The sequence below is a fragment of the Balaenoptera acutorostrata genome, chromosome 13 (genome assembly GCF_949987535.1).
Source record: "Balaenoptera acutorostrata chromosome 13, mBalAcu1.1, whole genome shotgun sequence".
In the NCBI taxonomy this organism is placed as follows: Eukaryota; Metazoa; Chordata; class Mammalia; order Artiodactyla; family Balaenopteridae; genus Balaenoptera; species Balaenoptera acutorostrata.
Genome location: NC_080076.1, coordinates 72,995,757 through 73,023,561, shown reverse-complemented (window position 1 = coordinate 73,023,561; position 27,805 = coordinate 72,995,757). Strand labels below are relative to the sequence as shown.

General features: G+C 41.8%; 2 protein-coding genes across 3 annotated transcripts; one reads left to right on the top strand and one right to left on the bottom strand.

The window, feature by feature from the left end:
* Positions 1–204: 204 nt before the first annotated feature.
* Positions 205–13,298, bottom strand: LOC130704596 (developmentally-regulated GTP-binding protein 1-like). Its single transcript, XM_057526208.1, has 7 exons — positions 13,278–13,298; positions 12,821–12,890; positions 9,755–9,924; positions 7,019–7,149; positions 5,444–5,611; positions 5,056–5,178; positions 205–519 (listed from the first exon to the last, which is right to left on the bottom strand). The coding sequence occupies exons 1-7, from the start codon at positions 13,296–13,298 to the stop codon at positions 420–422; spliced, it is 783 nt and encodes a 260-aa protein (XP_057382191.1). The 3' UTR covers positions 205–419.
* A 1,565-nt stretch (positions 13,299–14,863) lies between these two features.
* On the top strand, positions 14,864–24,430 carry LOC130704616 (eukaryotic translation initiation factor 4E transporter-like). Of its 2 annotated transcripts, none has more exons than XM_057526708.1 (9): positions 14,864–14,966; positions 15,424–15,607; positions 16,563–16,642; positions 16,983–17,122; positions 19,663–19,747; positions 21,017–21,149; positions 22,314–22,658; positions 22,915–23,079; positions 23,663–24,430. In XM_057526708.1, the coding sequence occupies exons 1-9, from the start codon at positions 14,916–14,918 to the stop codon at positions 23,902–23,904; spliced, it is 1,425 nt and encodes a 474-aa protein (XP_057382691.1). In that variant the 5' UTR covers positions 14,864–14,915; the 3' UTR covers positions 23,905–24,430. The 2 variants fall into 2 exon arrangements, with proteins under 2 accessions (XP_057382691.1, XP_057382690.1); XM_057526707.1 differs by having other exon boundaries at positions 16,980–17,122.
* The last annotated feature ends 3,375 nt before the right edge of the window (positions 24,431–27,805 follow it).

The following is a 27,805-nucleotide window of genomic DNA, read 5'->3' as shown; positions in this document are numbered from 1 at the left end:
AAAGACCACCTGAAAGGACCAAACCCCACACTGAGTTGGAAGGGTTTCTCACAACTAACCATCAAGTGAGATGTTGCAGTCACATTTTTACCCATTTCACATACAAGACCAAGCTCCCAAGTACTCCTTCTGCAGCTGCCTCACTACACATACCCATCCTCATTCAGTCCTTCTCAAAACAAATTCTGACAATGACACATGAACTGTACATAGTTGGCTGGCCTACCAGATCCTTTATGCAGCTCAACATACAAGGTGACACCAAGTTAAGCCAAGTGAAGTTCCAATTTGGGTGCCTCCATCTCCCTCCCCTGTATCCTGATCCAGTGGCTGCCAAAGCCAGGAGGGGCTTGGAGTCAGGTGTTTGATCATGGAGAAAGCTGCCATGGTTGGCCCAGCAGATGGTGAAGGGGATGGTGTCACTTCTTCACAATCTGAATGACATCCTCGTCCTCCAACGTATGGTCTTTACCCACTTTTTGAGGATTGTGTTTCACAGAGAGACCCCACACCAGAGCGCTGTATGGAAGGAAAAAAAGAACAGTTAGTATAAATAATCACCTAGCTTCTATCTACCTAGGTGCCACTTTCTGCTCAGATTTAGCATTCCAGCTCTTAAGAGCCAAAGGCCTGCAATATCCAAGGTCCCCTGTCCCCAGTCAAAGCCCAAAGGCTTTAGCTTCCCAAGCAGTGTAGCACACTGGAGCCTTCACATAAAAAGTGGCAAAGATTTTCGCAAGTTGTGTGGTTCCTCTTGCTCCAAAGCCAACTTATGAAAGTCAAAGAGAAAAAATACAAATGAGAAGTATGACAAGACTAATTTAAAACTAAAAGGAGAAAGCATAGGTTTGTAATAGAGAAAAACCCTGAAATAACTGATTGGAAATTGATTCCTACAAATGCAATGTCAGTTACAGACTGTTAAGAGAATACCAGTTTTTATGGGGTCTACTGAAACCATCAGTGGGTACTGATAAGAAATGTAGGACCTCCTTCCTCAGCCAAACTAGGAAAACTCTCCTTCCCTGTCAAGCAACCATAACTGATAGGTCTCCTGATTTCTTAGAATATAGGAAGGTAATTTTTATCCATGGGCTTCAATGAGTGAACAAGACACTGAGACCAGCCTCACGGAGACTAAGAACTATGTACCAAGGAGTAGAAAACGTTGGCCATATTATTTTTATATTGTCTTTGCTTTAAAAATCTATATTCCCCCCAAAAGATAATCACTAAACAAGATTTCACTTTTTTAAAAAACAGATAAACAAATAACAAGAACAGATACATCACCATTAGTAAAACAAATATATATAAAATCTTTCAAATGTACTAACAAGCAAGATAAATGCAACGTAACCATTTTACTATCTAAAGTTAGAAAACTAATTTTTAGCAGTCAAATTCAATGCCTGCAATAGAGTCAGTGCCTTGTATTTTGCTGATGGCAAAATGTAAACAGGTTCAGCCCTTTCGGAAAGCAATGCAGCAAAACATATAATAAGCCATATAATCATTAATCCTACTTTTGGATTAAAGAAATAAAAAGGGAAAGGTCTGTGCGTTAAGACTAGAAACTTACATAAGTAGCAAAAGATAGGAAAACTATGGTTATAAAAATTATATATATAAATCTTATAACACAGAGGAAACGTTTATATAGTAAATTATCAAAGGATGTGTGCATGTGGTCAAGGACACAAAGGGAATGCAACAGGGACACGTCATAATTAGTAGGCCTAAAGCTGAATTTTTTTTTATTATTAAGACAGTTAAAATGCTATTTGTGCAATAATTTAAAAACAAAAACAGGAAAATAGTGACCAAATAAAATTCTATTTGCTTTCATATGTCTCTTCTCCAAAATATTTTTCTCCCCTTTCATTTGATTCCTTGGTTAAGCTACAATTCAAGAGGCTTTGAACAGTGTTCTGTTACTATGGAAGGCAGGAACTATCCAGAAATCTATAAATTTTGAAAAAAGAAAATGTCTAACTTCTCCCAAGATTCTCCTTCACTGATTCAAGTATGTGCCAAAATATAATGATTTGAGGGCAGCAGAAATTAGCACCTGTGTGTGGATACAGTTATTTTTGATAAAAGGAATGTGAAGCTTAATAAAGGACTTCACTCTTTCAGTATTCTTAGGGTCAGAAACAAGTATTAATGTTTTAAAAACTATTTCTGGACTTCCCCTGCAGTCCAGTGGCTAAGACTCCACGCTTCCACTACAGGGGGCATGGGTTCGATCTCTGTCAGGGAACTAAGATCCCTCCTGCCATGCAGCCAAAAATAAATAAATAAAATAAAATAAAATAAAATAAAAACTATTTCTATGCTTTCCTAATTTTCTACAATTATTTTCTATTTTCTCTTGTTTTTAAAACAATTTTTAAAATTTCAGCCTGTAAAGATAAAAAGAATTATTCATAAATACTGTAATTCAGTTAGTTAAAATATTTCTCACAGAATTATAGGTTGCAGGTCTGAACTACTTTTTATATATACTAGAATTAAATAAGTAGATTATAGATAATGACAGCCACGTTTCTCACTGCTGGAGAGAGAAGTTAAAATAAGAAAAAGGAGAAGGCTAAAATGAACCCTGTGGCGTTGAACTGGAATCAGAGGTAACAATAAATAAACTGATGGTTCTTAATATAGATAGATAAGGATGGATGGGTAAATTAAATAGATAGATACATAAAACAAGAGAGATAAAGAAATACAGATGTACTTGTAAGCACAGGTTAGTATCCTTACATACATTTCCTACCTCTGTCTGCTAAGAGGGCCTACAAGCAACAACAGACCACTAACAATGAGGATGCCTAGCACACAGATCTCGTAAACCCAGGCTTCTTGGATAAGTGACTGATTTCAGGGCTGGTGTAGGAAAAATCACTATGAATCAGGAACATCTAGTAGTGCCAGAAGGTAAGGAAATGTTTAAAAAAAAAGATGGCTTGGGCTTCCCTGGTGGCGCAGTGGTTGAGAGTCTGCCTGCCAGTGCAGGGGACACGGGTTCAAGCCCTGGTCTGGGAGGATCCCACATGCCGCGGAGCAACTGGGCCCGTGAGCCACAATTACTGAGCCTGCGCATCTGCAGCCTGTGCTCCGCAGCAAGAGAGGTCACAATGGTGAGAGGCCCGCGCACCGCGATGAAGAGTGGCCCCCACTTGCCGCAACTGGGGAAAGCCCTCGCACAGAAACGAAGACCCAACACAGCCATAAATAAAATAAATAAATAAATAAAAAGATGGCAGCCTATCAAAAGAACACAGGAGCCAATCTGAAGGAGCTCTTAACGGCAAAAGCTGGAACAACTTGAGTGACAAAATAATGACAGGATTGGATTATAACACCATTGAATAAATATCCAAGAGCTCATACTAATATAAATAAAGTATGAATTAAATTAATAAACAGGGGAGAAGAGCTAGCTGTAACTCACAATAGAATTCCAATAAATAAATGTAAAATGAAAGAGGGAAATAAAGAATCACCATTAAGCAAACAATACAGCAATATATGTGCAGACAAGCTCCACCATAGATGTTAAAATCAGCAGGTAAACATCTGAAGAGAAACAGATCTTCATAGTCTCAAAGTACCTCCCCAAGACATTTATCAAATAAGAGAGAACAGTATCTTTACAGTAGAGAAACCCAGCCAACACCAACATAACCAAGTTATCAAAGTAAATATTACCATCAATAAGATATATCAACATCAGGCTTCCCTGGTGGCGCAGCGGTTAAGAATCTGCCTGCCAATGCAGGCGACAAGGGTTCGAGCCCTGGTCCAGAAAGATCCCACATGCCGCGGAGCAACTAAGCCCATGCTCCACAACTACTGAGCCTGCGCTCTAGAGCCCACGAGCCACAACTACTGAAGCCTGCACGCCTAGAGCCCGTGCTCCACAATGAGAAGCCACCACAATGAGAAGCCCGTGCACTGCAATGAAAAGTAGCCCCCACTCCCCGCAACTAGAGAAAGCCTGCGCGCAGCAACTAAGACCCAACGCAGTCAAAAATAAATAAATAAGTTTTAAAAAAAAAATAAGATACATCAACATCATGAATCCGGTGATATGATGCAAACTGAGGACACATCATCATTTTTGTGGTATTCTTACCAAAAATGCATAATCTCACTTCAATCATGAGAGAACATTAGACAAACCAAAGTGAGGGACATTCTACAAAATAACTGATCAATACTCTTCAAAAGGGCCAAGATCAAAGACACTAAAAGACTTAAGGAAATATTACTGGGAAGACTAGGGAGAAGTAACAGCTAAAATCCCATGTAGATTCCTGAAACACAAAGAGGATGGTGGTAGCAAAGGTATTAAAATTCAAATAAGGTCTATAGTTTAGTTAATAATATTGGACCAATGCTAACCTCTGTTCTTGATGATTGTATTATGCTTATGTGAGCTGATAATGTTAGGAAAAGTAGGGTGAAGAATATAAGGAAACTCTATTACTATTTTTGCAACTATTCTGTAAGTCTAAAATTAGTTCAAAATAAGATGTTAAAAGAAGTATTTTTCGGGACTTCCCAGGTGGTCTAGTGGTTAAGACTCCGTGTTTCCAATTCAGGGGGCATGGGTTCAATCCCTGGTCAGGGAACTAAGATCCCACATGCCACACATTGTGGGGAAAAAAAAAAAATATTCCACCTGTATCAGCAGTGAGGAGTATGAGAAAGATCAGGGGGATTTTGTCATGCAAAAGGTTTAGAGAGGCCCTCAGTACCCAGTGAAGCTCAGTATAATGCTGGCAGGAAGAATTAACATTTTGTGTTTGCCAAGAGGAAGACGAATTAAAAAGAGAAAGTCAGAACACTTTGTACTGTCAGCCCTCCCAACCTGAAAAGGCTTTTAGGGTTCTTCCTGCTCCAAGCTGGCATGGTTTTAAGAAGACACTGCAAAGTTCTAACCAAGCAAGCATCTGCTGATGCCTAATTTCTATAATACTATCCTAAGAATTATTAGTAGAACCAGTACCTCACAGGGAAAAGAAGGCACCATGGGCCCACGATACTTACTATTTAAATTCTTTGATAAGGTTTTTGTGAATCTTCATGCAGAAATCCTCCACTGTGGTCCTGGAGTAAGGCAGCACCACTGGGGATGTGTAATCTGGCAACTGGCCTTTGGGTTTGGTGTAACTAGAACACAGAGGGAACAGAGGTTGCCTACTTCTTGGAATGTTTCATGTGTGAATGCAAATCAACCCTCCATCACCCCAGAGATCAGACCCAGATAACCTCTATCTTGAGGAAGAAAGTGCCCTCAATATAGCCTCGCAGATGATAGGAATTAACTTATTTATATCTCCAAAAATAGATTATGTTAATGAGCTCCAGAGGGTATCATTTTAGGACAGTCTGATTTAAATCCTACAGTAATATTACCCTATCCACTAAGACTTACATCCTCACTAGTTTCAGATAGTCCCAGATCTTTTCCAACAGGTCATCAAAATTCCAGCGGTGATGCGCAGAGATGGGTACACAGTGAGGCACCTTATAGATGATATCCAATTCCTCAATGGAGATCTGATCAATCTTATTTAACACATAGATACAGGGGATATAGACTCTGTAGAAGAAAAACAGTATGTGAGTCTGGAGCTGTAGACAAGACTGTCAGTCTGATTATCAGCACCCTCTCACCCAGGACCCCAAATCAGAGACTCTTAAATGGGATCATAAGAAAGTCAGCCAAAAAAAGAAAAAGCTTCCTACCAAAATAAGGCAGAACATCCAAAAAGTGAACTATGGGTTGAGAAGTAACAAAACTCAAGCCGTAGTCCCTAGTCATGCAACTAATTACTGAGAAAGCATCCTGCAGTGGAAAGAACACAAGCTTTGGAGTCACAAAGAATGAATTTATTCCCAGCTCTGTCGCTTTCTAGACATGTGTCCCTGGGCAAGTCTGAGTCCAGTTCCCAGAGTTGTTTTATGAACTGTAAGAATGTAAATATATTTCTAATAATATAACTTTTAAAGAATAAAAAAAAAATTTTTAATACAACATCTAGCAATGTCATAATCCTAACGTTCAAACAATAGGGCAGCTAAGGTTACTAATAATTAGGCAAGCCACAACTTCTCAGGCCTCAATTACCTCACTTCCAAAACACGTAACTCAAAGCACTAGCTTTTATTTGTTTTCAAAATGCCAGAAATGGACTTCCCTGGTGGCGCAGTGGTTAAGAATCCGTCTGCCAATGCAGGGAACATGGGTTTGAACCCTGGTCCGGGAAGATCCCACATGCCATGGAGCAACTAAGCCCATGTGCCACAGCTACTGAGCCTGTGCTCTAGAGCTTGCAAGCCACAGCTACTGAGCCTGCGCGCCTAGAGTACATGCTCCACAACAAGAGAAGCCACCGCAATGAGAAGCCCGCGCACTGCAACGAAGAGTAGCCCCCACTTGCCGCAACTAGAGAAAGCCCGCGTGCAGCAACGAAGACCCAATGCAGCAATAAATAAATAAATAAATTTATTTATTTATTTATTTATTTTAAAATGCCAGAAATAATTTTAACAGTAGTTTCAATTATTATTTAATTTCAAATACTAGTAATAGTAATGTCTCATGGAATAGGGTTTCAGCTCTGTTCCCTTAGAGAAAATAGACACAGCCAGTCTGCTCTCAGTTCTGCAGAACAGCCTACAGGATTTCTCAGATGGATTAATTCTGTGAGAGCAGATTGAGAACCTACCCTCTTCGACCATCATATGACACAGAGCTTAGGGGATAGCCTAGTTCACAGCAAGTAACTGAAACAAGCAATTAGATTATCAGGATCAAATTGCAGAGCAAAGAAGGATGTCAGCAATCAAGACCAACCCTTCATTTTACAGCTAAAGAAAGCAAGGCCCACTATTATTTAAGATAACGGCACAACTGGAGTTAGAATCAATGTTTGCCAGATTCATAATCCAATGTTGTTTCTATTACAAGGCTTCAAATTCAAACTCAGGCACATTTAGTCAGTACCTGTTTCCTTCCACCACGTCAATGAGGTCATCTGCTGTGGCATCACTACGCAGAGTCACATCAGCATTATGGATTTTGTATTCAGCCAGAATGCTCTTCACAGTTTCAGCATCCAGTTCACTCTGAGGGCACTGAATGGGCATAGAAGACAATGACTGGTCAGAGAGCAAAAAAAAACCTCCTAAGAGTATCTACTGATGTACCTGGATAATCCTAGATAAGGTGCAAACTTATTTCTAAAGACCATTATCCTGGATGAGAGTATCTGACTCTTCGTAGGAAATACTCAAAAACTAAAAATCTTTCGTTTGGAGAAAAAAAAAAAACACTAAAAATCTTCCTTCTTAAAGGAAGGTGCTATGGTATGAATTGTGTCCCCATCCCCACCCAAATTCATATGTTGAAGACCTAACCCCAGTATCTCAGAATGTGACTGGAGATAGGGTCTTTAAAGAGGTAATTAAATTAAAATGAGGCCATATGGGTGGGCCCTAATCCAGTGTGACTCACATCCTTGCAAGAAAAGGAGATTAGGACACAGACACAGAGGGGAAGGTCATATGAAGTAGAGGAGAAGACAGCCATCTACAAGCCAAGGAGAGAGGCCTCAGAAGAAACCAGTCCTGCTCACACCTTGATGTCAGATATCCAGTCTCCAAAATTAAGAGAATTAAATTTCTGTTGTTCAAGCCACCCAGTCTATATAGTACTTTATTATGGCAGCCTTAGCAAAAATACAGAAAGAATGTTCAAACATTATGACAGGATAATAGAAAAGATCTTTTGGGCAGGACAGCTTAAACCTATGCCAGTCAAATAATCTGGACCTCTAGAATGTTAAATGTTGTAGCAAATTCTCAGTCCTCAATTATATGACTTAGAAGCAGCATTTGACAGAATTGATCGTTCTACCAATCTGCAACACTTTCTTTAATTGGCTTCCAGGATTCCAAACTCTTCCAGTTATCCTTCTTCTTTGTCTGAGATGTCTTATTTGTTGATTCTTCCCATCTCCCAGCATCTAATCATTGTGGGGGATGGAGGGAGGTGTCACAAAGCTCAATCCTTGAACCTCTTTTCTATTTATACTTGCTTCCTCAGCTAAGTTATGTCAGCTAAGCTCATGGCTTTAAAATTGATAACCACTAAATGTATAGCTCCAACCCAGATCATTCCTCACATGCCTATTTGACAGTAACACTTGGAGGTCTAATTTGAGTGTTACTGGCATCTCAAACTGAACATCTGATCTTCCCCTCCTCTCCAAACCTATTCTACACAAAGTCCTATTTTAGTCATGAGAGTCCATTTTTCTAGCTCAGGACAAAAACTCACCATCACCTCCTTCTCTGACAACCCATATCCAGTCCAGCTGTAATTCCTACCAACTATTTCCAAAATCTTTCTACAATCAACCACTCCACATCTCCTCCAATGTTACAACTCTGGTCTAAGAAGCCATCACTTCTTGACTAGATTATTGCAATAACCTCTTTTTTTTTTTTTTTTTTTTTTTAAATGAATGCCATTTTGGACCTGGCGAGTTTTTTTTTTTTTTTAATAGAAATTCACGTTCTTTTATTTATTTATTTATTTATTTATGACTGTGTTGAGTCTTCGTTTCTGTGCGAGGGCTTTCTCTAGTTGCGGCAAGTGGGGACCACTCTTCATCGCGGTGCGCGGGCCTCTCACCATCGCGGCCTCTCCCGTTGCAGAGCACAGGCTCCAGACGCGCAGGCTCAGTAATTGTGGCTCACGGGCCCAGTTGCTCCGTGGCATGTGGGATCCTCCCAGACCAGGGCTCGAACCCGTGTCCCCCGCATTGGCAGGCAGATTCTCAACCACTGCGCCACCAGGGAAGCCCCGCAATAACCTCTTAAATGGGTTCTGTGCTTCTGTACTTAACCCATTTCAGTCTGTTCTCAACAAACAGCGAGATTGATTCCATTAAAACCTGAATCAATTTTACTCCACAGACTGGAACCCAACCAAAAGTTACCCATCTCCTGCAAAGTAAAAGCATGTTTGGCCCTATGCTATGACTTTGTTTACCACTCTCCTGCCTGCTCACTCTGCTGTTCCTCAAACGTGCAAAGGAACCCTCTACCTCAGGGCCTTGCACTTGGATGTTCCCTCTACATGAAACGCTCTTCCTCAAGATATTCATTTGGTTCACTCCTTCATGTCACCCCAGTGAAGATTTCTCTGATCAACCTACTTAAAACAGCAACCCTCCCACCAACACTCTCCATCCTCTTTCCCTAGTTTACTTCTGTCCTTAGTTTATCATTATCTAATATACTATAATCACTCATTAATTCTGTTTGCTACTTTCCCCATTAGAATATAAGGGCAGGAATTTTTGTCTATTTTGCTCCCTCTTCCATTCCCCCTGAAAGCCTAAAACAATGTGTGGCCCATGGTAGGTGCTCTATAAATCTGTGTTGAATGAATGAAAATAGATGATATCTGCAGCCATCTACTTCATGCAAACATAATATTGGTCTTTAGTCCCATACCACCCCAAATAACCCAAAGGAAGAAATAAAGTCACAAAGGTAAGTCAGTCTGAGACCGACTCTTGTCCTACTCTCTCAGTCATTACGACATCATTGGTTACCTCAATTAGTGCTGGGAGAAGCCAGGCAATTTCCAAATGTCAATGTCCATGTACCACAATCCACTCTCCACCCCAGTCCCTTCAGCAACCTGCCCCATATCACCTTTTCCACTTACAGTGGCCGTGAGATTAATGCCTCCTTTATCCTTCTTCTTAAAGCCAATGTTGGGGGGTTTGCTGTTCAAGCGAATGCCAAAGCCTTCCAGCTCATTTTCTATTATCTTCTTATGTCCCAAGGGTTTCAGGACATCCAGAACAATCAAGATCAAGTTACACGTTCTGGCCACTGAAGGATTGAAAATAAAATTTTTTTCAAAGCTCATTAAAGACTTAACATAATTCAAATACTCCAAAAGGGGGAGGGGGTGGTATAGAGTTCCTACACTTAAGAGACAAAGGATTTTTTTTTAATAAATACACAGACACACATGAAGTTCTTAAGCTTTCCAAAGATTTATGCCAGAAGTCAATCTGCAATGTATTCTTTGTTTTCTATTAGTGTATCTAGAGGATGTGTCAACTTCTAGATACACTAGTAGAAAAATAATTTGGAATGAAGATACAAACCAGGCAATAACCTGAATCCCTGAAAAAGTTCAGAAAGATTTAAAACAGTAAGAATTCTAAAAGAATAAGATTATCCAGTCAGCATATTTTTTGTCGACTTTTTTGAGATATAATTTATAAAAAATAAACTGTTAAGCACATGGTTTGATGACAAATGTATATACCTGTATAAACACCACAGCAACTGAGATTCAGAGTATCTCCATCACCTCCAAAAGTTCCCTTATACCCCTTTGCAATCAATCTTCCCCTCAATTCCCAGTCAACCACTAATCTGCTTTCCTTTTTTTTTTTTTTTAATTTATTTATTTATTTTTGGCTGTGTTGGGTCTTCGTTGCTGCTGTGCACGGGCTTTCTCTTGTTGCGGTATGTGGGCTTCTCATTGCGGTGGCTTCTCTTGTTGCAGAGCACGGGATCTAGGCACGTGGGCTTCAGTAGTTGCAGCATGCAGGCTCAGTAGTTGTGGCTCATGGGCTCTAGAGCACAGGCTTGGTAGTTGTGGCGCACGGCTTAGTTGCTCCGCGGCATGTGGGATCTTCCCAGAGCAGGGCTCGAACCTGTGTCCCCTGCATTGGCAGGCAGATTCTGAACCACTGCGCCACCAGGGAAGTCCACTGATCTGCTTTTCTGTCACCATAGATTAAGTTGCATGTTTTAGAATTTCATATAAATTGAATTATACAAAATGTAGTCTTTTGTGCCTGGCTCTTTTAATTCAGCATAATGTTTCTGATAGTCATCCATGAATGACTTCAAACCTATAATTCCATAAATAGCTAAATTAATAATATAAGGGTAGAATAAAAATATTTTCAAACATGAAAAGAAAAACCAGAACAATGTACCTATCATTCACTCTTTTTTTTTTTTTTAATTTTTATTTATTTATTTATTATTTTATTTTTGGCTGTGTTGGGTCTTCGTTTCTGTGCTAGGGCCTTCTCCAGTCGCGGCAAGTGGGGGCCACTCTTCATCGCGGTGCGCGGGCCTCTCACTGTCGCGGCCTCTCTTGTTGCGGAGCACAGGCTCCAGACGCGCAGGCTCAGTAGTTGTGGCTCACAGGCCTAGTTGCTCCGCGGCATGTGGGATCTTCCCAGACCAGGGCTCGAACCCGTGTCCCCTGCATTGGCAGGCAGACTCTCAACCACTGCGCCACCAGGGAAGCCCTATCATTCACTCTTTTTCAGTAAGTTTCTAAAGAATGTGCCTCAGCAGAACATGAAAATAACCCAAAAAAGGTAAGACGCTGACTCTAAGAAATAGGGGATCCCACACAAGAACACAAAAGAAAATCTCAGGACGACAGCCATGCCAAAAGCCTAGAGCTGCATTATCCAATACAGCATCCACTAGCCACCTGGGGCTATTCAAATTTAATTAAAATTCAATAAAATTTAAAATTCAGTTACTCAATTGCACCAGGCACACTTTAAGTGCTCAACAGCCACACATGCCTACAACTACCATATTGGACAGCACAAATTCAAAACATTTCCATTACTGTAGAACATTTCCATTACTGGACAGTGTTGGTCTAGAAAGCAACCAATCCAGATTGAAGCATAAAGACAAAGGGTAAAGGAAGGTAGTGTCAGGGTTGAGGGGAGATAATGAAATCAGTAAGACTGTATTTGGAACTGTATTCAAGTATCTAGAAAACTATTGATTAATAGGCATTTGATCTATTGGAACATTTGAAAAATATTAACAAACAGAAAAGTAAACAAAATAAAACAAGAACCAATTATTAACTCCATGAAAAACAAACTTCAAAAACAGATATCAACAGAAGAGAAACCAAGTCATAACACACTACTTATCTCAGCACAACAGAAGTCAGACAGTCATTACATAATAATATATACCATGACTAATGAGTTAACTAAAAATTATGATACAACTTCTTTGAAAGAATAGGAAAAGAGACATGGAGTAAGAGAGAGCTAATTTCCTACCATAACATGAAACCAATAGATGGTATCTAAATTAATTAATCATGAAATAGCAATATAAGCATAACATTTTAAAATATGAAATAGAAGAAACAGTTGAAGACTTGACAGTACCTGCCAATGGGGAATGACAGTAAAGGTGAAAAGAGGTGGGGTAGCAGATTATTGCAATTTATGATTAGCCTTTTTTTTTTTTTTTTTTTTTTCCGGCCGTGCCTTGCAGCCTGTGGGATTTTAGTTCCCCGACCAGGGATTGAACCCGGGCCCTCGGCAGTGAGACTGCAGAGTCCTAACCACTGGACTGCCAGGGAATTCCCCTATGATTATCCTTTTATAGTATTTTACTTTAAATAAAAAGGAAAGAAGAAGAAAAGGCATAGGTGGGAGTCAGGAAATCTGAGTTCTAGCTCTGAATCTGCCACAACAGTGCAACACTGCACCAACGCACTTCACTTCTCCTGTCCTTAGTGTTTCTCTGCAAATGGGGATCTGGACTGTTACTCTCTGAGGTCCCTTCAAGTTCCGACATTCTACTCCAGTGAGAAGTCAGGTAAAACTATGCCCTTCATTGTGGTACCAACTCCAAGCCCAACAGTCCCATCTAAAGGAACAGTACCCAGTAAAGGGATGATATCCCAGGATGGTGGCCCTGGAACACTCACCTGCAATGACTTGACGGCCTCTACCTTTCCCATCCTTGGCACCCTCAATGATACCTGGGAGATCCAGAAGCTGGAAGATTAAGGAGAGAAAAGGAAAAATTGATTATAAATCTGAACAGATCAAACAGAATGATTTATTTCTCAAGTATTCAAAATTTAGGAGATCCAAATCCAATCTTCCTTATAAGTGAATGTGTAAATCTTACTTTTACTAAGCATCTACTAAATGTCAGCTGCAAGGTTCTTACATACTTTATCTAGTTCAAAATGCCTAGTAAGTCTGTGAAGAAGGATACTGGTTGAGATTCATAGAGGTTAAGTGGTTTGCCCAAAGTCACAGTCTTAATAAACAAGATTATAATCCACATTTTGGGGGCCTGAATCCATTATTCTACATTAATATTTTTCAATATTCCCCCACTTTTCAGAAGGTTGATCCTCCATACAAATTCCTTACTACAGATAATAACTGGATCATGACATTCACAAGCAATAAATCCTGAGACCTTTGTGAATCCTCCAGTTCACAAAAATTTCTGCAGCCATTCTTAATCAGGGAAGCACATAATAATCACCTATAAAACAATTAAAAATGCAGATATCTGAGCTTCATCCATGTATATTCTGATTTGGAAGGGTCAAAGTAGGATTCAGATATTGATCTGTATTTCAAAAGGCTCCATGGGTGACTCTGATAGGTGTCCCCAGTTGAAAATGACCACTCAATTGCCCAGGAAATGCAATAAAGTAAAACTTCACAGAAGTCACAGTGTATGTACTTAATGATGAGAACATCAAAACCAAATCCATAGCACACATGATTCAAATTCACAAACTATAGTTATAAGCCCTTGAGAGACTGTTAAGAGCATATGTAAAATCTGAAAATACCAAGGGCCATACTACTGTATGGCCAATACTGAATTATCCACATGAAGAGACAGGTATATAGTTGCAGCTTATCAAAACATCATCTAAAACTAGCCTTTGCTGGGGAATTCCCTGGCGGTTCAGTGGTTAAGACTCCGTGCTTTCACTGACGAGGGCCCGGGTTCGATCCCTGGTCTGGGAACTAAGATCCCACAAGCCTCGCGGCAAGGCCAAAAAACAGCAACAACAACAATAACTAGCCTTTGCTATAAGCATATCTGATATTACAGAAATAAACTTCACATTAAATAAACCACAAGGAAAAAGAATGAACTCAGGAGGTGCTTAGAGAGTTCAACTTTTCCATTCAAGAACCTGCTCAAAATGTCCTTCCTATTCCTCACTACGTAATAAATAACATTACCTCCTCTAAAACTGATACATCAGTTAAATTGAGCTACCCTTTCTCTTTCAAAAAACGTAATTTATGTTCAATACACCTGCCTTGACTTGGAAACTTTAGTTACACTGATTTAAAAGGCTACATGGGGGCTAATGAGCACACCAGATCTTGATTTCTAAACATCTGCCTTCAATAAAAGGAAGGAGCGCTCCTTCAGAAGTGACTGATTCCAGGTCTGGGGCAGGGAAAATATAAGATTAGCCTGGAACATCATGTGGTACCAAAAAATAAGGAATTACACACAAAAAGATGGGGGTCTCTGGAAAGAACAAAGGAGCCAACCTGAAGGAGTCCCTAATAGTCATACCTGGAACAATTTGAGTAATAAAATAATGGTAGTACTGGATTATAATCCATAAAATAAGATAAATATCCATGAGCCCACAATGACACAAATTCAATAAATAAATGGGAGAGAAGGAACAGCTCCTCCATATAATAGAATTCCAATTAACAAATGTAGTAGGAAAGAGAAAAATAGAGAATCACCATTAAGCAAGAAGCACAGTAATAACTTGCAGATGAGATCCAGACGAATGCTAAAATGAGTGGGCAAGTTTGTGAAACAGGATTTGTATCTTCTCAAAGTATCTCCCCCAAGATATTTATTAACTACAAAAAGAAAGATAATAGCTTTACAGTAGAGAAACCCCACAGACACCACTTTAACCAACTGATGGGAGTAAACATTAAGTTAAGTATGTAAGAAGGTTAAAACCAGTTTTCCTTTGATTTTTTTAGCGAACCCTTGAAAGCCATTTGATGTCCCCTGCTGAGATTCCAGGCCAGCCTGTCCCTAAGAACATCTTGCAGGTACTTCACAATCTTATACCGAGGCCTTGGAGTCCTGAACAGTAGTCCTCCGAACTGGTTTTGTGTAGTGGTCCACTTTTGGGCCTTAGAGAATGATCCATGTTGCCCGGCAACGAAGGATACGATGTTGCTGCCTGACGTAGTTCTGTGTCGCTTGTTAACCTCAATGTGGGGTGGGGAGGTGGCTAAAAAAGATGATGAAGTAAGCGCTTGGTTTCCAGTTTGCAGGTTTGCAATTTCTATGGAAATTTAAAGTATCTAACTTATATTTGTAGCACTAACTTAAAGGAAATGTTGGTAGCTGAACGTTCAGAGAAATTTGTTGCATGTACATGTGCCAAGTCCTTCAGTGCAGCAGGAAGGAGATTCATCATTGGCTTCCAGAATTTAATCCACAACCTCTGACTAGGAGGAAGAACTAGGTTTGTTCACAAGGATTTGACTTTTCTGCCTTTAGGAACTTCTGGGTCCACCTGTTCAGAGACCTGCTTCTTCCAATCTTCTGAGTGGCCTTATGGGGAGCTTGGAGCCTACGACATCTTTACTGGGCCAAAGAGCACCCTCTCCTCCCTTGTCACAGGTGTTTCAGACGAGAGCAGCCTCAGCAGACTACCTTCGTCCCAGAATACCATCACCAATTGGTAAATGCTTTTGTGCGTAGATGCCTATCTGTCATCATTTACCCTTCCCTTCCCCTAGGTTATACCTCTCCCTTAAAACTGGCAAAGTCTTTTTCATGGGTATCCTTGAAGAGTTTAAAAAGAAATGTGTTAATTTGTTATGCTTTTTTCAGGGGGTGGTAAGGACACAGATGTGGAAGATAGTTTATTATCCAGCTGCCCTTCTAGATAAATAGGTTCATGTTGCAGTTTTGTACTTTTTCTCTTGAGGTTGATCTAAATTGGATCCAGCCTTTTAGTCATCTTCCTTATTTTGGGAATTCAATCTAGAAAAGTTAATTTGGCTCCTTAGGTTTTTCCTTAATAGATAAGTCAGAGTAGTGGCTCTCCACCAACCTGGTGAAGTTGTACACGACCAAATGGGAGGTTTTGTGGCTAATTCAGAACATGAATGGAAGAAGCACTTCCACAAAGCTGTCTCAGCAAAGTGTCGTACAGAATCTCAGTGTTCCTGCACCTGCGACCACTTGAAGCTGCTGGCTGCTCTGGCCCCTGCCAGTCATACCTTGAGAGGAAGTTTTTGTAATCTTTCCACAATTAGGGAGATATAATGGAAAGAGTATGAACCTCAGAGCACTGGCCTCTGCTTTGGTATCAGCTAGTGTGGTTGCAATGGGCCAAATCACTGGCTAGAAAAGCTGTTCTCTCCCAGATAGAGGTCTCGCCTCTGAAAGAAACAAAGCTGACAGCTTAGCTAGGAAGATAGATACCAGCAGTTTGAGTCATTAATTAGCTCTGATTGAGGTCCACATAGCCCACTGTGGGGCACAGAAGAAGAGAGACATCATCAGCCCAGGAAATCAGTACTTCCTGAAAGAGATGGTGTTCAGCGAGGAGCAGCATGCATTGGTGATAATGCCTCTTGGAGGGACAGGTGCTGTCTTGACACGCACTGAATCTTTAACCTTCCCAACAGGTTTCACACCAGGACCACAGCAGCTTCTCGGAGATCCATTCCAAGGCATGCGCAAGCCCATGAGCCCTGTCACAGCCCAGGTCTGGCTGAGCTCTTTCTCAAACTTAATCTGTTGCTTGCTTTTTACCCTTATTGTTGCTTGTGGGATAGAGAATTAAATTGCTGCAATGCTTGGAAGTGGTTTTGAATTATAACTCAAGCCCAGTGAAGGCTAGAAAATTGGTAAAATTATGTCATACTTAAATAGCTAAAATTCTGTTCAGTGGATGGCAGCACAGTTTAGTCAGGTTTGCAGTATCTAATTTCTCTCAGCTGCTGCTTAAACATACCTTTTCCAAAAGAGCAAAGAGAGACCTTTGTAGAAAGTGCACTGACTGTCATTCTTCTGCTGACCCCACCTCTGCCACTTCTGTTCAGCAGATGAGCCAGCTAGAATTGCAACAGGCAGCTTTGGAGGGGCTGGCCCTGCCACATGACCTTGCAGTGCAGGCAGCAAACTTCTACCAGCCTGGTTTTGGCAAACCGCAGGTGGACAGAACCAGAGATGGATTCAGAAACAGGTAAATTATTAATCCTACCCTTGTGGAGATTTGCAAATTAGTTATCCATAGTATAACTTCTGTTTTACACACTGATATATTATACAATATATGGTGACAGTTCCATCTCCCGAATGTTCAGTAGAGGAAATTGTATGATTGAATTCTAGTGCAGGGGCATAGGCTTTTCATCCTATATAATTTTATTTATATTTTTCATTTAACGGATTCCTTTTTACATATGTAGCTAGCATAGCTACTTATTTGCAGTTATGCTTATGAAATGATGAAAAGTAAAACTATACCTAGCTTCCTCCCCCTCAGATTCCTTGTTGAGTATCAAACTGTGCCTTGATTCAGGTTTGTTGATCAGAGCTGTTAACAAATGATTACTGACTTCACTCTCCTCTCATTCTCTCCACTAGTTTCAACAAGTAGTGAAATGAAATGAACCATAAGTTGGGGAGGAAAGGGTAGCAATATTGTTCTTTTTTATTGTAAAATAAAACAAGCAGAAAACTGCATGAAGCAAATATATGGCTTATTGTAAGGTAAACTCTTGTTAGCTACCCAGAAGCCCTCCTTGTGCCTTATCTCAATAATACCCCTTTTCTCCAGAAGTGACCATTGTCCAGTCTTTGAAAGTAATCACCACCTTCGTATTTTTAGTTTTATCACCAAAATGTGCATCCTTGAACACTATACTCCTGCCCCATATAGTATTTGGTACTTAAGCCGTATTTGTTTTGATGTGATTATTAAAATTGCTGTCTCAGTGTCTTCCTTTAGCTGGTTTTGTATGTTGAAACTTTCAGAAAACATTGGGACCAGTAAGTACCCCATTCCCTTGCATAAATGTATCTGATCTATAGCCCTCAGCCTAAACAGAGAGCTCAGGACTGGTCTGCCAAGCCCCTTCACTGGACTTCTCTCTACAACATAATGATTTGTTTGATTTGTTGACCTTCAAAGCACTTTTGATATCCACAATTTAATTTGCTCTTGGCAACAACTCCGTGAGGTAGATGGGGTAAAGAACTGCATTTTACAGATACAGGAACTTAGGTTTTTTAAATGTGACTTAACTTGAAGCTAGCAGGTAGATCCAAGTCACTGTCGGTGGAGCCTTCAATTTTTAGATGAAATGGCAGGCCTTCCCTGAATACCCTGTACACAGTTGTGTCCCCCAACAGACATGGTTTCTCCTTGCCTTGCTTTACTTTTTTATTGAACCTATCACCTTCTAACATATTATTTTTTTTTCTGTCTCCCTGCCCATAGTAACCCCTCTACCCTGCAAACACAAGAATGTAATGAAGCCAGAGATTTTTGTTTTGTTTACTGCTGTATCCCCAGCACCTAGAACAGTGTCTAGCACATAGTAGGTGCTCAAATATGTTTATCAGAAGGAATAAATGATAGGTCGTGCAGAACCACCAGATTGGAGGTTACCTCTTAGTCACCCAGAGTACTACTGTCTCTCTCTCCCCTTGTCATCATACTCAGAGTCTCAGGGTGGCAGCACTGGGGCTTACCTGGTACAGACTGGAAAGAACCCATGAGTTTAGGATTCCCATCTGCTTATGAGTCAGAGAACTTCCAGAATCATTGACTGTACTTGGAGCTTTGGCCTTTGCAGTACAAGGTCTGACATGGCTGAAATGCAGTGAAGCTTTGATTAGCCAGTGAGCTCACATAGTTCATTCTTCTCTCAGCCTGTTTGTCATGATCAACTGTTTCCTGTTTTCTTCCAAGTTAAGAGAGAATAAGTAGGATGTCTGGGGAGAGAAGGGAAGTCTGCTCTTTTAAACTTTATTTGGGAAGCCTGGGACCAACCCTGTGTGTAGACCAGGAGTAGCGGGGAATGCTGCATGTAACTGGGTCCTAAAATAGCTCAAAGTCTTGGTGCTCTATTTGACTTGAACCAGTGTCTCACAGAGCCTCAGTTCTACGCCAGGCACTGTGCCTACTCAGTGTTGCTCCCTACCTTCTGGAGCACAGCCTGCCCTACAGAATAAAGGCCCTCCCTAGCCTACCTCACCTAGTATTGGAATAGTCAGCAAGTAAACTACACACTAGCTCTGGATAACCCTGCATTCCCAAGGCCTTCTCAAGTCCCTGTACCTGTTCCTTCTACCTGAATCATTGTTCTCCGTCCGTAGTTTCTCATTGGCACACTCAATGCAGCTCCTTCCAAGAGAAGCTTTTGCAAAGTCCCTGCATTGTAGGGGGTACCCTCTCATTCCTTCTACCCCTCATTTTCCCATTGTACTTTGTTGGTACCCTAATATTGACATGCCTTGTTTGCCCTAGGTTATTAAGTATCTCCCCCACTAGATGAGAGTTCTTGCAAGGCCCGGGACCATGTATCATTAAGCTTTTGTCTTTCCTCAGAACTTAGCACATGGTTTTGCATATGTTAAGCACTTATTAAATGCTTGGGAAATTGAATTGAAGAAAGGAAATGGGATGCTTCCTAGGCTGGCCTTGAGTTTTATGTGGTTTTAGAACTTGGAGTTTGAGCAGCTTGGGGCTCACACTGATAATTGATTTGTTCACAGGCAACCGCGAGTGACCAAGTCACCAGCACCTGTGCACGGAGGGAATTCCTCTTCCCCTGCCCCAGCCGCCTCCATCACAAGCATGGTCAGTGACCTTTGCCTTTGTGAATGACTCCTAGGCCTCTCCCTGTTTGGTTGTGCCTATGTTGGATCACTGCGTACCCCAAAATGTCCTTGAGTGCCTTCCACAGGAGTCAGTGATTTAATAGACTTTTATACCTGCCTATTTATTAGGTCCTCCCCTCTCAGGATACAGTCTAACTCTTAGGATTCTAAGTTCTAGTGAAGCCCCTACCTTGGGGAAAGTGTGTTCCAGCAGATAGACAAGTAAGGGCCAGAGCATACAGGGTGGTGTGATATGTTCAAACAAATGAAGAATTGGAGTGGGGAGCAGGGGAGGACAGGGGTAAGGATGGGAGGTGAGGTGACTGGGCTTGGAGCATGGGAAGTCCAGAGAAACATGGTGGGAGTTCACAAATTCAGATTCAGGTCTCAATACAAGTTAAGGCTGGGATAGAGAGGTTTGCTTATTTGTGGTGACAACTCAAGTTTTACAGCCGACTCGTGTACCAGCATTATTTACCTTTTTTTAGGTCTCATCCCCCCACAGACCTTAATCACCTAGTCAAAGCTGATAAGGGGAAAAGACTATTGCTCTGTACTTCAGGACCTCAAGTGGGTCTTTGCACCAAGCACCCTGAAAGCAGGATCTAAGAGCTTTTCTGTTCATAATTCATGCCCTGTCTCCTATCATCGAGGATTTGGGGTTGTTTAATGAGAAAAGTTGCATGCATAATAAAATCATCAATGTAAAAGTAGGCAATAAAGAGGTGGGAACAAATGACCCCAAATAGTGAGTACTGGTGGCTGAGGAGACCTTTAAGAAGATAATTGTGGATTTTCTGGTAGCCAGGTTACAATGGGAAACATTAGGAGTATAGAGAAATTTAGGTTCTGTGGTTGTCGCTGAAATGTCCTTTCCTAGCTGGGAGGGCTGCTATTTCAGGGTATACTTCTGGCCATGTTCTTTCCCCCTTCCCAGCCTAATCCTGAAGCAGAGGCTGCATAGGCAGATCCCCATCACCGCAGACAGGTAGGTTGAAGCTTCTGTGCTTCAACTACCTTTATGCTAGAGCTAAATCTAGGTTTTGATGAAATTGTGAGCATGGGATGGTGCACTTGGGCCACCGCCTATTTGGCCCATCCTGTTGCTTTTCTTCCAGCAGCTAGAGACCAGAACGTTGGAGTTGGCCTCTGCCACATGTAGCCAGAAGGGGACTCTTCAGCTTCAGTAGTTGGCCAGTTGATTAGGAAAGGCATTTAAAGAATGTGTTCATACTGTTTTTCTCTGCAGCTTTCTCCTTCCTTCACTCCTACCTCAGTGATTCGTAAGATGTACGAGAGCAAAGAGAAAAGCAAGGAGGAGCCAGCATCTGGAAAAGCAGCTCTTGGTGACAGTAAAGAGGACACTCAGAAGCCCAGTGAAGGTACTGCAGAGCTGTTGAGGATGTACTGCCCAATAACGTATGTGACAGAGCATCAGCCTGCAAAGCCCTGGGCAAGACTCCTGGTTGCTTTGGACCACAGTTCTGTGTCTAACAGTGAGAAGGGTTGGACCAGCTCACAGTTACTTCAGCCACTTGAAATTCTGACCCATCTAACAGTGGCAGGCATGAGTGCTGGTATTAGGAAGAACAAACATTAGTTTAGGATCCTTATTTTGGCTTGAATTATTAGTACATTTATTTGGCAAATTAATAAAAGTTCAACCAGGTTTATTTCTGAAAGGTTCTCTCCAGTCTGTGGAGACTAATCATCCAATAAAATCTGTGCGATGCGTGAAGCATATAGGAGGTGTGTGAGAGCCTTTTATAAATATGTAGAAAATGTAAGAGGTTTTTAGGGGTTGCACAGTTGGGATTTTAAGGACATAGTGAAACATTCTAATGAGTGAGGTTTACATAGGTCTAGAGTATTGGTCTGAGAGCTTTTTGCCTGTGAGAAAGCTTCTGAGAAAAAAAAAAAAAGGAAATCCTGTTGGTCCTACTAAAAGGCAGTTCAGATTCCTTCACCAGACTATAATTACTCTTTAAGCTTTCTGTTGTGATGGATTTGCATAATTTTACTCACTTGATTTTCCCCTTAGACTAGAAAGCGTGTTAATCCCAAGCAGCTGACTAGGACAGGACTAGCTCCCACACAGATGCAGACCACAGGCATATGGGCAGACCAGGGTGCCCAACTGAGTTAGACCACCAGACCTGATATGCCAGGCTTGCTTGCCCGTAGCTATTCCTGGATTGGGAAGATTATAAGAACAAAGATGTGGGCTTCTTAAAAGTTATCTCATTTACAACTTCAGAGTCTTTGGTTTTTTAGAGTGTAGCAAAAATAAACTCTTGCAGCAAGGTGTTGGAAGACTGGAAAACTTGGGGTCTACTCCCAGGTCTGTCCTTAACTACCCATGACCTTGACTAGGCCTGTTCATAAGGCCAAACGATGGTCCCTACAATGCAATCCTCTAAATCTGTTGAGGGGATCAAATAAGGATTGTGAGCTTTCTAAGAAATGAGTTACTGGATCATTGGGAGGACAATGTGTTTGAGAAAAGTTTGCCAATACCAAAATATTCTCTTTCTGGATCCTTACAGAGACCCTCCTGTCATCCAGCTCTGTGCCCACTGCTGATCGAGACTCTTCTCCCACTACAAATCCCAAACTATCAACCCTACAGCGGTTTTCATGTTCCACCCCACTATCCCAGACCAATCGTTACACCAAAGAACAAGATTATCGACCTAAAGCAACTGGGAGAAAAACACCCACCTTGGCATCTCCAGTTCCAGGAACACCTTTTCTCCGCCCTGTCCACCAAGTCCCCCTTGTCCCCCATGTCCCCATCGTTCGGCCTGCTCACCAGCTTCACCCAGGGTTGGTCCAAAGGATGCTGGCCCAGGGAGTACATCCACAGCATCTTCCAAGTTTGCTCCAAGCTGGTGAGTTTCTGACCTGGCATGATGACAGTTGCTAGAACTGATGAAGGTTTTCATCCCTAAAAAGATGTTACTAGGTTTTTTCCATTTTAACCAGTGGGTCCAATCTGATCTATCCCTTAGTCGATTAAAAGATCAGGAACCTAGCATTGAGCATTCTTCATTCTTAATAAACTTTCTGATTAGCAAAACTGTATAGTCAGGCTTGAAAATTTCCAGGTAGATTATTTCTCACCAGTTTATTCTTTCTGCCCAATAGGTGTGCTTCCTCCTGGGATGGACCTGACTCATTTACAGGGACTATCTGGCCCAATCCTGGGTCAACCCTTTTACCCTTTACCTGCCACTAGTCACCCTCTCCTAAACCCTCGTCCTGGGACACCTCTGCATCTGGCAATGATGCAACAGCAGCTACAGCGCTCAGGTAGGTTCAGAAATGGGCCAGGTGAGCTGAGGATGGGCTCAGGCTTAAAGTTTTTGAACCAGTTTCCAGTGAAGGGGATAAAATGACACTGACCATTCACCCTAGCAAGACTGGGATAAGGGTGTAATCAGAGAATAGGATGAAGTAAACCGACCTCTGTGGGATTTGGAATTCCTGTGAAGCCAGTGGGAGAGCCAGGTGTGCTCTGGCTTTTTTTTTTTTGTCCCTTTGCCTCTTAGGGGAGAGGAGGCTGAGAATCCTTCCGACAGATTCAGCATAGGGACTGCCGAGAGTAGATGCTCTCTCACCAGCTTATGTCATTGTTTCTGCTTGTCTTGGGAAGTAGTAGGCATGTCATCTAGGATGGGCTCTCAATATGGATTGCTTCTGAATAGCTCAGCTTTCCAAGGTACTGTCTTCTGGCATTTTGCAAAGGAATTTCCTAAAGAAGCCTAGAATCAATCACATGGTAAAGAATTCTGTTTGGAGTTTCATGGATAGGATTTGAGTGAAGCAGGGCCTGCTGGAGAACTACCTCCCCTCCTTGTGCTCTGAATGATAACCTTCTTTCTTATCGCCACAGTTCTTCATCCTCCAGGGTCTGGTTCCCAGGCAGCTGCTGTCAGCGTTCAGACGACGCCTCAGAATGTGCCCAGCCGGTCAGGCCTGCCTCATATGCACTCCCAGCTAGAGCACCGCCCCAGCCAGAGGAGCAGCTCCCCCGTGGGCCTTGCCAAATGGTTTGGCTCAGATGTGCTACAGCAGCCCCTGCCCTCCATGCCTGCCAAAGTCATCAGTGTAGATGAACTGGAGTACCGACAGTGAGCAGGGCGGCAGGCTTGTCTAAGCCTGGACCTTTTGGTGGCACCCTGGTCAGGACTCTGCTTCCTCATCTCATGTTGGTTTATGGGCTTTTACTTTGTAGCACCCTGTGCGAAGCTATTTAAGGGCACCCAGGCACCTGGTGTTGTCTGCATTATGATGGAAGGAACTTATTAACCAACCGAGTGGAGCCTACATGGTCTGAATACAGGATGCAGTGTTGTCAGTCCTGAATACAGGAAACAGTCTTTTTTTGTAAGATATGTGAATGAAGTGTTGGTGTCTTCACCAAAAGGTGGCACCTTAAGGGTTCTGAGGAAATAAATGTATAGACCCTTATGTACAGACCTGTGTATAAACAACTTTTGTACATACATATAGGATAGCTTTTTTGAACTTATACAGCTGTACATAAAAGTAGCTGATATTAGTTAAGCCTGTGTCAACAGTATGGATTTTTTTTCACTTGTACATTTGGGACTTTTTCTTTTGGTTGATTAAAGTTGCATATGCTAAGTGTGTGAATGAAGTGAATGGCATTGTTGTGTTTATTTCTTCCTGAATCCCTTCCTCTTCACTAGGTTCTTTGAGGGAAATTATCTTAAAAGTTTTTTCTTTAAAACTCATGGAATTGAACTCTCATTTGGGAGAAGGAAGCTATGGCCCTCTTTCTTGAGCCTTAAAGACCCCAATGGGCCAGTTTAGGCTGGGCTGACCTTACAGGTAGTATTGATTGTGGCTAATAATACCAGATGATGGTGTGCAATTTCTAAAATTAAACCCACCTAGTGAAACAATTTGTTTACTGGGGTAAAAGTCAACAGTTTGTTGCCTTCCTGTTCTCCAGGTCAAAGTCCCCTATAGGGAAAAATGGGGCCTTAGAGTTCTGATTCAATCCATAATTTTTTTCCATATAAAACTTCCCTCAAGACTCTGGTGCCTGTGTTAACTGATTTCTTGTGTGCTTTACCTCATTCCTCAGCTCACAATTATTTTAATTATTCATCTTAACTACATGCACAACATTGGAGAAAGGGATTCTACTATAATACTCTAACTATGGCCTCAAGTCCCCTTTCCTCGCTGAAGGTTTTTTTAGTCCCACCAATCTGAGGTGACAAATCTTCTTGAGCTCTTCAAGTTAACTCACCCAGTATCTCGATACTTGTCTATTTAGGGCCATCAAAGCTATTTTGACTTCATACTAGAGGGTCAAATAATGAGGCCATTCTCTGATTCACAGATGAAATGAACAAGATGGGTGGATTTTGAGTACAAGGGTGAAAAACAGCCTGAGTGTTAAGGGTGCAGCCTGTAAACCTGGAGCTGCCCACCCTGCCCTATTCTTCCAGGAACACAAGAAAGCAGGTTGCTTTTCAACCAAACCTGGCTTTGTGAACTGAGCATGAGGTCTGTCTCTTCCTAGTACTTCAACTTCATTAGCCCTCCCTCCCTGCAGTAGGATTTGCTGAGTGATTCTTCAACTTCAGAAATAAGCCCTGTTTAGAATTCTCACAAATGCTTTGTTTCTATAAACAAAAGCTGGAAAACAATCTCAAGTAACAGTGGCAGAACACAACACCTGAATCTAATTCCATCTTTCCTGTGTGTCCTTTCACCTTCCCTTTCATGTTGAACCAATAGTTAATAGGTGTAGAGTGGGGAGGATTGGCTTGAAGCTGCCAGTGAGGGCCTCCTTTTCAGACTAGAAGCTGGTATGACAGAAATGAACAAATGCAGGCACCAAGCAGAGGGCAAAGTCATTAGCCAATAACTGGTGAGATGGAGCCAGAAGGAAATAAAGGAGTGTTGCTAAGAATAGCACAGCAGAAGCTAAACGGCACAGATCTTAAAACTTTTGGTGAATGGAAGAGTAGAGGCAAAAGAAGTTAATGCAGTCTTCAGGAGCTAAAAGCCAGATATAGAGTAAGGGCAGGAGGGCTTGATGACATGATGTCTCAGCTAACAAGATACCTTACATGGAGCAACTTTGGGAAGTCTAGCAGGCATGAAATGAGTTTAGAAGCAATCAAGACTGGAAGGATGTGCAAGGCCTCCTCAAAGTAAAAAGGCAGAGGGCCACAGAGAACCTCGTGGAAGTTAAGGAGGGGGGTCAGGTAGGAAAGAATAGTGCCCCCGCCCCCAAGGAAGCAGTTGAGCAGCCAGTACTTGGGAAGTTAGTAGTAATCAATGAGAAGTAGGGGGAAAAAAATGGGAAAGTACAGCCAGGCCTTCTTCTAGGAGACAGCTGTTAAGTATCTTATAAGCCAGGCTCTTAAGATGGAAGGGAGGTCAGGTCCACTGGCCTGAATGAAAGAGACAAACTCCAGGAATGAAGATAACTTATTGGAGTAAACTGATTCAATAGTTCTATTCCCTTTATCAACAACTGGTTCAAGAATGGGAATGAGACACAGAGACAAATTGGCTGGGCAGCTTCTAGGAAATGGCTTCCCCAAAAGATAAGACAGCCCTCTTTAGTATCCTCTGGATACTGATATAAAGCCTGGGACTGAGCAGACATTCTTCGACAGTGAGGGGAGCCAACTGCCCAGCAAAGCCAACAAGCTGCAGTGGACAAGAGTAGCTTGATGGAAAGAATTGGGATCTTCAATGACATACCAGCTACCATAAGCCCATCTGAGCTCCAGAAAACTTATGTGAGAGACCAAGTTTTCTTCCATTGCAGCTGGTTAATAAGTTAGCGTCTGCTATTTAACACAGCTAAAAGCATTCTAACTAGTTAATGGCACAGGATAGTGAGTCTGATTAGCTGTGCTATAAAAGATGAGGAAAGAAAAATGGGAATTCACAGGAAATTCAAGCCATGCTGTGATAGCCAAACAACTCTAACGTTGGAGTTCATGAAGAGAGAGCTTTGCACTATAGGAATAACCCTCCTTGGTGGCCCTACCCAGGCAGCATTCCTAATACAAGACTGTACCTCTCTCCCAGAACTCCCAAGTCTGAGCCCAAAAGGGAGAGAAAGGAGGGGTAGGGTAATGCTCTCCTCAAACACCAGGGGCCACCAACGGGGGAAGGGGAGGGTGTTGAATGATGGAAGCAAGGCCTGTTCAAAGCACATCCTGAGGCCTTGGATGAACTTGGATTTCAGCATCCTTCTCTCCCCAACATCCTGGCATTTCATGGCCCAATGGAAGTGAATCTGAGGATTCCCCCAAAACCCAATATATGCCCTGGCTGGAAAGTAAACCTTGCTGGAAATCCCATAGCTCAGAAAGCCAATGTCTCTCTGAAGAGCCGGGGTAGGTTCTAAATTATGGCCTCTATCATGAATGTACCAGTGATATCAAGGTCTACACCCTGCAAAGTGACTAGGATACCAGGCCTGAGAGGCTTATCTCCTGGCTGTGGGGACAGTGCTAAACCCAGGCTCTAGGAAGACTATGAGAGGGAAACAACTGTCACTAAGGTAATAGGAGTAACAAGTACTGGAAAAGGCTGAGTACGTGGAAAATCCCACATCCTCATTCCTCACAACCTGCTAGAAGCTCTAGCTCACTACATCTAAAATCAAACTCTGTCTTCCTGTAAATCTGTTTCCCTTCTCGATTTTCTCAGGGACTACCCTTCTCTATCATCCCTGTAATCCATACTGAAATAATCTTTGACTTCTCTTCCAAAGAGCAAGTCAGTCAGTTACCGAGTTTAGATTTCTCCTCTATAGCTATATGCCCACTCCCTCCCTCTCCCCATATTCTCACTAGTCCAGTCCAGAACACAAAGATTTCTGCCAGTCAATTTCGCATTATCAAGGCAATCCCTTTAAATTCCTTATTCCCAGTCTAAAACCTCTAATTATGTCCTTAGTACCCTCTCAAGTAGTCTTGACCCCACCCCTCCTTATAACCTAACCTCCCACCTCCATACATATGTGTACCCA